The sequence below is a fragment of the Triticum aestivum genome, chromosome 2D (assembly GCF_018294505.1).
Source record: "Triticum aestivum cultivar Chinese Spring chromosome 2D, IWGSC CS RefSeq v2.1, whole genome shotgun sequence".
Lineage (NCBI taxonomy): Eukaryota > Viridiplantae > Streptophyta > Magnoliopsida > Poales > Poaceae > Triticum > Triticum aestivum.
The window spans coordinates 95,675,162-95,684,621 of record NC_057799.1 but is presented as its reverse complement, the minus strand read 5'-3'; the positions used below and the strand labels follow the sequence as shown (position 1 = coordinate 95,684,621).

Genomic DNA, 9,460 nt, shown 5'->3' with positions numbered 1-9,460 from the left:
CACCGTTTTTCTCTCTCGTTCTTCGCTGTTATTCGTGTTTGAGAGCTGCGAATCTTGAGGCTCTAGGGGCGAGCGAATCGACCTAGGGCAGCCCATAGCCGCCGCACTCCCTGACGGGGTCCCTCCCGGGGGTGTGGGGTTTTCGGGTCTGCAAAAGCGCCTGTCGACTGTCTTGCGTAACGCGCTGTCGGTCGGGTCTCCTTCGACGTAAGCTGCGGTGCATCACCCCCGGCGTCGAGGGTACACGTGACGTGTTCGTTTGTCAACAATTACAACGGGGAGAAGAGGTGTTACACCGCTGTATAGAGGGGGAGAAAGTTGGTGATGACGGTGGCGAAGTTGTTGGTGTAGATCGCCGTCACGATGATGGCCCCGGAGGCGTTGCAGCGCCACCGGGAGAGAGGGGAGAGATCCCCCTCCTGCTTCTTCTTCTTCTTTGGCCTCTCCCCTAGATGGCTCTGGTCCATGGCCTCCACGGCGGCGGAGGCGCGGGAGCCCCTCCGAGATTGGATCTCTCTCTGTTTCCTTCTGTTTCTGCATTCTGTTTTCTGGGCTTTCACCAGTTCTAAAATTCCCAGAGATCCGTAACTCCGATTGGGCTGAAATTTTGAGACGCTTTTATGTCATATATTATCTTTCTTGCGGTGAAAGAAGGGCACCAACCGCCTTACAGGGGCCCCACAAGCTTGCCAGCCGTGCGCTGGGTAGGGGGCGCGCCTCTTGAGCTTGTGGGCCCCACGGGTATCGTCTCCCGTTGATTCCGCTTTCCAAAATCACATATATTCCAAAATAATTCTTCGTGAATTTTTATCGTGCTTGGACTTCGTTTGATATGGGTATTCCGCGAAACATAAAACATGCAACAAACAGGAACTGGCAATGGGCACTGGATCAATATGTTAGTCCAATAAATCATATAAATTGTTGCCAAAAGTATGTGAAAATTGTGGAATATTGGCATGAAACAATAAAAAAATTATAGATATGACGGAGATCTATCATGTGTGTGTGAACTTCTAATTACATGGAATCAAATGTCGTATATATTTCAATATCGCTGGGATCTGGATGTAGATGAGTGGTACCAGTCTGTTAAACCTACTAGGTCCCCTTATTAGCCGTTGGGTGTACACTTTTTTAGGATAGCTCAGGTAAATTATGTACGTTGACAGTGCCTTGTGTAGCCTCCTAGGGGGTCTCTGATGTTTGCCGTCTTTCTACATGGTAGAAAATTATATCGGAGGGCCCATATTAACAAAGGCGAAAACTTGGTGAACCTACTGCCCACAGCAAACTAAACAAGATATTGGGGGCTATCTAAAGTCCTTTATAGTATGTTGGTTTAATGATTATATTGGGGGCTACCAAAGTTCTTTGTAGTATGTTGGGGCAAATATTCCGTTTGTGTTCCACACCCACACAATTGGTTCGGCATGTGAGCAGGAAAAAACCACTACTCCCTCTGTATGGGTGCAATATTAGCTCAAAGAGCTTGGTGTGCCGTAAGAAAGAGTTCCTTGTTTATGGTGCGACAACTTTGGAGCAATATATCATTCAACCAACCTTGTCTTTCGTGCGAGGAAAAAAAGATTGAGATAGGTTTTCACTTCGTATAAGAAAGGGTAGCTCAACTGAAGCTATAAATTGTATTCAAACCATCCTAGGTCAGCTGGCTAATGGTTGTTACCAAATCTAGCTCTTCAAGTTGGATTTTTCAAATACTTTGGGAACAATGTAAAATAAGGAAAATTTGTCATTGAGGAGGTCTGTTAGAGATAGGAAGGTTATGTTTGGTATGTTGTGATTTAATCCGCTGGTTGTGGATAAAGTTCCGTGTTTAGACCTTCCTTGTAACCGAAGTTGTGCAAACCATAGGCTGATTGCTCGCTATCAATATATACTAGATCGGAAGCGCGCCTTGGCGCGCGTTGCCTGGCTCGGCACAGTGACTCGTCGTCTAAAACTTCAATATAACAAAGCGTTTAGAACATCCAAAGGAAATTAGAGTAACCGCTGAGGATAAATGTGTTCAGTATATATCACAAACAATACAAAGATATATCAAGCGCAAGGTACAGTTGCTGCCCAGGATAACCGAGTTTAATATAGGGCATGCAGATCAAATATATACCAAAAGAAAAGTGTACTTGTGGCCCAGGATACCAAAAGAAACGATGTTCTAGAAACATCGATATCAATGGTACCTTATAGCTGATCATTATTGATAACTCTACTTTCTCTTTCCAAGTTCTGAGGCAAAGCTAATTAGTATTGGATAATACTTGACAGGCTTCATCATCCTAATGATAAATATGAAAACTCTATAAATAATATCACAATTAGCCGTTGGTGTTATTATCGCTAACTGAACCTGGCACAGGCTCAAACATACCAGCTGAAGACAACGAATCACCTTACCAAGGTAGATAACATTTGAAGCCTATCTCTGTGACTAAAAGCAAAATCTTCACAGCTCGCCAAAGTCTGACTACAAAATCAGTAAAAATGAATGTTATCACAAAAGTGATGTGTAATTCTACCACAAAAATAATGCGTGTAAGTACAACTCAGGGGACCTCATACGTCAGTCTTAACCAAAGCAAGCATTCCTCTTCAAAGAATTATTACAGAAGTTGCACATCACATATATTGGAGGAATGCACAGAACAAATGGGCTGCGAGAAACTATGGCTCGCGGAAGTTCAGGTGATAAAAACACATGGTTCGACATTTCAGCAGCTGCTCAGATAACCGAATCATCTACTCTACCCACAACCTAGCGCTAGCAGTTGGCAGCTAATGTTATTCGCGGTTAACCAAGAGAGTATTTTGTGAAAATACATAAATAGCATGTCAGTGATAATGAACTTCTGACGATATCAATTAGGCATCCACACTATATGGGCACACCACATGAAGTAAATTTTGTGTTTATATAGACAGTCATCGAAGAAGAAACGGGGAGGAGGAGGAGCGAGCTGTGGTGAGCTAGCTGTACCTGCTTGAGCCGACCCCTCCTCTTGGAGAGGACGATGGTCTGGTCATTGAGCTTCTTCCAGGCGCCGTCCATGAAGCAGATCCCGACGATCGGCGGACTTTCTGCCGCTGGCCAGGTGGCACTACTTATCCGCGCTAAGGAGCGACTTGATCACCGCGCCGAGGCTGCTGTTCTCCTAGTTACGCGACACTTTGGAAGTTAACAGACATTACATGAAGGGTCACAGCGCAAGTACTGGCATTTCACAGAACAGAGAAGGCCACACATTGCAGTACTGCACATGAATAGCCAGCCAGGCACATAGTGATACCTCAGTAATGGTATTTGTTGGACTAATCCTTGGGAGTAATCACCAGAGCTCAGGCAAATACTTGTGATGGTAAGGTGGCTCGGCAATAGTACTGCAAATAGAAAATGGCACCGTCAGAACATCAGTTTTCAGCTAATTAAGCCAGGTGAGAACGAACAATTAGATTGTAATGACATACTAAGATGAAAGCAGAAACAAATATTACGCAAGAACTACATAAAAATTAGATAGCAGATAATTTTAAGCTTGTAATGACATACCAAACCACAATCTAAGCAGTACGCTATTATTACAGCCCAGAAGGCAGTGGTTCAAAAGATTATATAAGCAAACATATGCTGTTTAGAAAGAAAGAGCACTAAAGGGTCGATACATCCATGAAGCAACCGCAACTTGGTCTTCATTTATCACAGTATATCCTACTCTTCTCCAAGATCAGCTCTATCTTCATTTTTTTGACAGAATCAGCTCTATCTTCTTTGCGAAATAACTCATTCACAATGTTGCATGGTACAATATCATTACGTCAACATTCTGTATAGCTGTACTCACCTTTCCTTTGAATTTTTACCTTAGGTGTCTTCCACTGTTGGTATTTTGTGTCCTTGTGAAGTGCTGGTAGCATCTAGTGGCTGGAAATGATTCACAAAACAATATGAGTTTAAACTGGTACAGTATATTTCATTGAAAGTTTCAGAAGCATGGTCTGTTATTGTTTAACTTGTTATTCTCTGCTTCTAGTACCGCATCCTCGTGTTGGGTGTGAACAATAGACCCCGGAGTTCGCCCTCGGAGACAAAAGGCAAATGGATGCCATCGACGGCTACGCAGAAACAACTGGCGAGTCTCTCCCCGTCAACGAACATCCCACATCGCGGTCCCCAGTAATGGAGGATGGCATGATGGTGGAAGTAGCGCTAAACCCGCCTGACAGCTAGTGTGTCCTCTTCATCCCGTTTGTGAATTAGTGAGGACTAAGATGAGATAGAGCGTGGCGTGAGATGTCCTTGGCTGCTGGTCGTGCTTTCAAACAGTGTGTCTATCATAAGCTCATATAACACAGGGCACAGATACAGATTATTCAGGCAGTACTAAGAGAAGCGCATAGTCAAAAGACAGCATATACTATATAGCTCATAGAGAAAAGATTGATAACAGTGTCGCTCCTTCTTGGTAGCCAGGTACTGCAAATGATGCATCTTATTCTTCATCATATTTGTAAAATTTTACAGGAACAAACTACAGGGCGCACTGGAGCAGCATATTTTTTTCATTGTTTCCTTTGGTAGCAGAAAAGTAAAAATACCTTGTTGGGCCTCTCAAGTAGTAAAAGACATCACTGCCCTTGCGTGCATATCGTGGTTAAATTTGTTCAGAGCCTATTTTTAGAGGCTAAATCTATGGCTCTACCCTTGAACCAGCTGCATCATACAAAGGAACTACTTGTTAAAAGATACAGAGAAAGGTTTTCCATGGATGCCTAATGGTCTTTAACGACGTTGGGCATTTAAAAGCATTACCTCTGTCTCTTTATGCCATGAAACAAGTGATGTTGCAGCATCATTGTCCTTTCCCTGCATCTTTATTTCCAGTTCTTCCACTCTACCTTCATAGGTAGGTCTGTTGATCAATCATCTGCGACTTCAATGGAAATCATGCGGCAAGACTCATCAAGAAATAATCATCATTATATTCTCACAATATCAAGTCCACAACAAGTAATCAGGAAAAAAACTTGAACAAACAGAGGATGCAAGAGGGAGGAGGGAGAGGGTGAGGAAAGAGAGGGAGGGAGAGGAAGGAGGGAGGAGTGGTCGCTACCTGCCTCTGGACGGGTCGCCGGCGCAACTTCGGGCCGCGGCGTTGCTAGGCGGGAGCGGCTGCTCCAGGGAGGAAGGCGCTGTTGGGCGGGAGCAGCTCCTCCAGGGAGGGAGGAGCTGCTGGGCTCCTGTACCGGTGGCGGGGCAGCGGAGGCGTCGGCCTGCAAGGCGCGTCGCGGCGGCGGGCTGGCGGTGGTGTAGGCAGGCCGCGGCCCCGTCCAGATCAAGGGGGGCGAGGCCTCCCCCCTCGCCCGCGGCCCCGTCCCGCTCGGCTGCGCGTCGTGGCCCCGGAAGACGCGGAGGTGGAGGAAATTGAAGGAGAGGCGCAGGATCTCGGGCTCGATGTGCGCGATCTCGGCGTTAGCGCCGTCCTCCTCGCGCTCCGGGGGCGGGCGGTGGTTCTCCTTCTCGCCCCTACGCACGGGCGTGCGGTGCAGCGGCGGCCGGCCGGGCGAAGGAGATGACGGCGGCGGAGCAGGGAGGCGCGGGCGGCTCTAGGGTTTGGAGGGAGGGAGAGAGGCGAGGCGGGAGGAAGAGGAGAGGGTGCGGCGCGAGCGGGGGAGGAGCGACGACCCCGCACTCCCCCATCCACTCTCCAGCCAACCGGCGCCGGACACGTCAAAATGACGAAACTGCCCTCGACGGGGCTTGGTATTATCGGCGGTGGCACGGGATATTTGCCCGCTGATGGAGCCCACGTGCTGCACAGTCCACACTCATAGCCACAGTCGCTGACCGGCGTGGCCCACCAGCAAGTGACCCCACACGTCAGCGAGGCAGCAAAGTAATTCTGGAGTAAGAAAAGTCAGTAAGAAAAATCGAATGGAGGCTACTATTCATTGTAGCAGTAATCCGGGCCTGATCCGACGGCCAAAGTCATCCGAAGGCGAGATCTTATGGTCCACAATGCATCAAAGGAAGGATCCGACGGCCAGAAATCCTGAGCGGGGAGAAGCCTCGGTGTGCACTGCTATGCTTGTTTCTGGATGGATACATGCCGCATCCTATGGATTGTAGACACATGTGTGAATTATTCAATAGAAAATGTATTATGTAATAAGCACTTATGTGTTGTTCATTCAACATTGTATTATGAGCGCAAGAAGGTTAACAACATGGTGATTGGCATTTGTCCTCAAGATGAGAGAAGGAAAAAAATCAAACTCAATGGGACACATGGCTTCAACAAGTTATCCAGGCAATGATGAACCAGCACATTCAACTTGTTCCAGGACACACTTACAACTTCACAATGTTCATACCGAAAAAATGGAAAATTCTGGTCATGAGAAAAGGAAGGCCTAGCTAGCAGTATTTTCCAACACAAGATCAAAGCGCTTAGGTTCTTTATTCATTGATAGCAGCAGCTGCAAAACTAAGTAACTATCAAGGCTAGTAGTGTTGTATACACACAGTTCTGTAAGTATACACATAGCTATGCCTGCTGACAAAACATGTATATAGACACAGAGGCGGTGCAAAGTACGAGTTACGAAACATGTACTCTTTTTTCGCCCGCAAAAAAAAAGTACGAGTTACGAACTTATGATCAAATAAACATCAGATATCAAACAAACAGATCATGACAGAAAAAAATCCAGTATAACAATTTCAACGACTAGAATAAAAATGCCTTCGCTCAAAGAGCACGACCGAGACTGAATGTCTCAACTTATTAACGACCATTCCTGCATCTTAACCATGCAAAGACTAAGTAAAATGAGACGACACGCATGACCATGCATTGCATGTGAGGATCGATCCTCTACTCGAAGAAGATGCTCCTCACGATCGCGCTCACTGCAACCCGGATCCCATATTGTTGAAGAACTGCATCAGATCATCCATGGGGAAGCCGGCGCTAGAGCTAGTACCGGCGCCGTCGTGGCCACCAGTACCGTTATTAGCATTGTAGAGCAAGGCACCGTCCCCCTCGGACCTCTGGAAGGTTGGTGGCTGCCAGCCGTGCTGCTGCAGCGGCACATGATACATCTGCGGAGGCCCCATGTCGACGTTGCCGGTGACGTATGGCGCCTGGGGCCGAAAGACCTGCGGCTGCCAGCCTTGTTGCTGCTGAGGCGGCACCTGATATGTCGGCAGATAGCCCATGTCGACGTTGCTCGTGACCTGTGGTGCCTGGGCCTGCTGGAAGACCTCTGGCTGCCAGCCCTCCTGCTGCGGCGGCCCCTGGTCCGTCGACGGAGGGCCCATGTCGACACCGCCGGTGACGTATGGCGCTTGGGGCTGGAAGACCGGCGGCTGCCCGCTGGTATTTGCGATGCGCTCGGCGAGGCTCTTGCGGATCTCCTGCAACTTACAACCAACCCTGGCGACCTCCTCGGCATTCAGGTTGCCGCCGAGCATGGCCTTGTGCAGAAGGATCTTGGTATCGCGGTCCTCACGCTCGCGCCGGAGCTTGTCGGCCTCATGCTGGAGCTTGGCGACTTGCTTGGTGAGGAACTCCTCCTGGGTCACCACCTTCTTGAACCGTGCTATGTCCGGCATGTTCTTGTACCTATTCAGGATAGCCACCGCCTCCGTGTGGGACGGGTAAACGTCCGGCGCCGCGGCGCCCTCATCATACACCAGCATGCAGATCTTGGTGTTGCACAGGATGCCCAACTCGCCCGCCTTCTTCACCAGGTTGTTGCGGCGCGTCACATAAGTACGGCGCTGTGTTGAGTTGCCAATGTACCGGAGGGGCACCTTCTTGCGGGCCATTGCCGGACGATGGGTAAAACCAGCAGAAGGTCGAAAGGGAGGACGAGGGTAATACCAGCAGAAGGTGGAAAGGGAGGACGATGGGTAATACCAGTAGAAGGTCGAAAGGGAAGGGAAGTCGCTGGTTTTGGCGAGTTGAAAGCAAGGGAGGAGGCTTGGATTTATAGGGGAGGATCGGCGAGGATGAGGGCAGCCTTCCGGCCCACCGCCCACATGCATTGTGCTCATCTCTAACTTTGGCGTCCATTTACAGCTTTTACTCTACGCTCATATGATAATTGTACTCATTTAATGCGTCATAACACCACAGATTTTCTCTATAATTAACCCAAAATTGCTAAGAATCGATCCAGATAAAAACGGTGAAAAAACATTTCTGTAATGGTACGTATAGTCATATACTGAATAAGCTATGGAAAATTTCTCTCAAAGACCCATGCATGCATATCTATTAACAAGATATGTTCTTTAGCTAGCTACATATTGCAAAATTAATTTCGCATTTAATTTTCTCTAAAGTTGGTGTCGTGGTTTTGGGTTGGTTGGGTCGGTATTCAAACATGTACATCGTCTCATCACCACGTTAAGAAAATATCAATAAATAGCAAGCATACTTCAGTGGTAAGCAAAAATTACAAATCTACAAAGATATATAAGCAATTTATTCGCAAAAAAAAGATATATAAGCAATTAAACCCGAATTTATCATGCACATTGTGGGAGTAAAGTTCTGCCCTTTTTTCCAACATATGAATTGAATGTTATTCCAAATATACAGGTTGGACTACCCACAACAGGAAAATCACGCATTGTTGTGTATCTATGTGTAAGCCGAGTGTAAAAACTCCTATTCAAGAATTCGTCCAATTAACCAGTTACTTGCCAATTAATCCTTACTCGTAGGGTCACCGAGTAGCCGATAAATTGATAAATCATCTGATTAATTGATTAACATGTTGATTATCCTATTACCCCCTACTCGCCAGCTAACCGAGTAGTTACCAGTTAACGATATCCTCAACAAGAGCAAAAACATGGGTGCTCGGCTTACAATAGTGTAAGTCGAACAATAGAAGCACACACGGTTAAAAAAAGAAGAGGACTCGGATTACGTATCAGTAAGCCGAGAGGTCGTAGAAAAAGATCTTGATTTACACAAAATTCTTAGTATAAAATTAAAATGTACACAGGTTACAACGTGCTCTTGATGACATTTGTTGTCGCGTAGCCGCCGTCGGCGCGCTTAATGGCTAGCGTGACGGTAGTCGGTATAAGCCGAGTACTCTCCTGCCGCTCTTGGCTGTTTGCTGTTTTTAAAAGTGAAAACCTTCACCTCCGTTTTAAGACGTCTGTGTATTTACCCTCGGCTTACATTTGGGTTATAAGTTGTCGCCGCCACGCGCCCGGCCCTTTGGTCACCAAATCGTGGCCGCTTTCGCACAAGATCGAGCACGCCGCCGCCAACGGTGCCCTCTTCGCCTCCCACCGCGCCAATGCTCCTCCTCGTCCCTTCTGCCACCGCCGCCGCTCGTGGCCGTCATCCCGTCGTCGGCCGACCTACATACTGAGGTAATTAAGCACGAACATCAGTCGATCTCGATCCCATATCTA

General features: G+C 47.3%; 1 protein-coding gene and 1 long non-coding RNA gene across 4 annotated transcripts; both read right to left on the bottom strand.

Moving 5' to 3' along the window:
* Nucleotides 1–2,014: 2,014 nt before the first annotated feature.
* LOC123048903 (uncharacterized) lies at nt 2,015–5,735 on the bottom strand. Of its 3 annotated transcripts, none has more exons than XR_006423399.1 (7): nt 5,130–5,735; nt 4,829–4,949; nt 4,615–4,729; nt 3,861–3,940; nt 3,309–3,399; nt 2,999–3,173; nt 2,015–2,488 (listed from the first exon to the last, which is right to left on the bottom strand). It is a non-coding gene; the product is annotated as an uncharacterized lncRNA (long non-coding RNA). The 3 variants fall into 3 exon arrangements; XR_006423398.1 differs by having other exon boundaries at nt 3,880–3,940; XR_006423400.1 differs by having other exon boundaries at nt 3,880–3,940; nt 4,829–4,943.
* A 1,190-nt stretch (nt 5,736–6,925) lies between these two features.
* On the bottom strand, nt 6,926–7,943 carry LOC123048902 (uncharacterized). The gene is made up of 2 exons (XM_044471920.1): nt 7,607–7,943; nt 6,926–7,435 (listed from the first exon to the last, which is right to left on the bottom strand). Exons 1-2 carry the CDS (start codon nt 7,847–7,849, stop codon nt 6,926–6,928), a joined length of 753 nt encoding a protein of 250 aa, XP_044327855.1. The 5' UTR covers nt 7,850–7,943.
* Between the last annotated feature and the right edge of the window lie 1,517 nt (nt 7,944–9,460).

Excerpts from the sequence above, each read along its gene's own strand:
- LOC123048902 (XM_044471920.1), bottom strand. The coding sequence starts at position 7,849 with ATGGCCCGCAAGAAGGTGCCCCTCCGGTACATTGGCAACTCAACACAG. Across the intron at positions 7,436-7,606 it reads ACATAGCACGGTTCAAGAAG|GAGATCCGCAAGAGCCTCGC; the intron begins GTGGTGACCCAG and ends TGTAAGTTGCAG.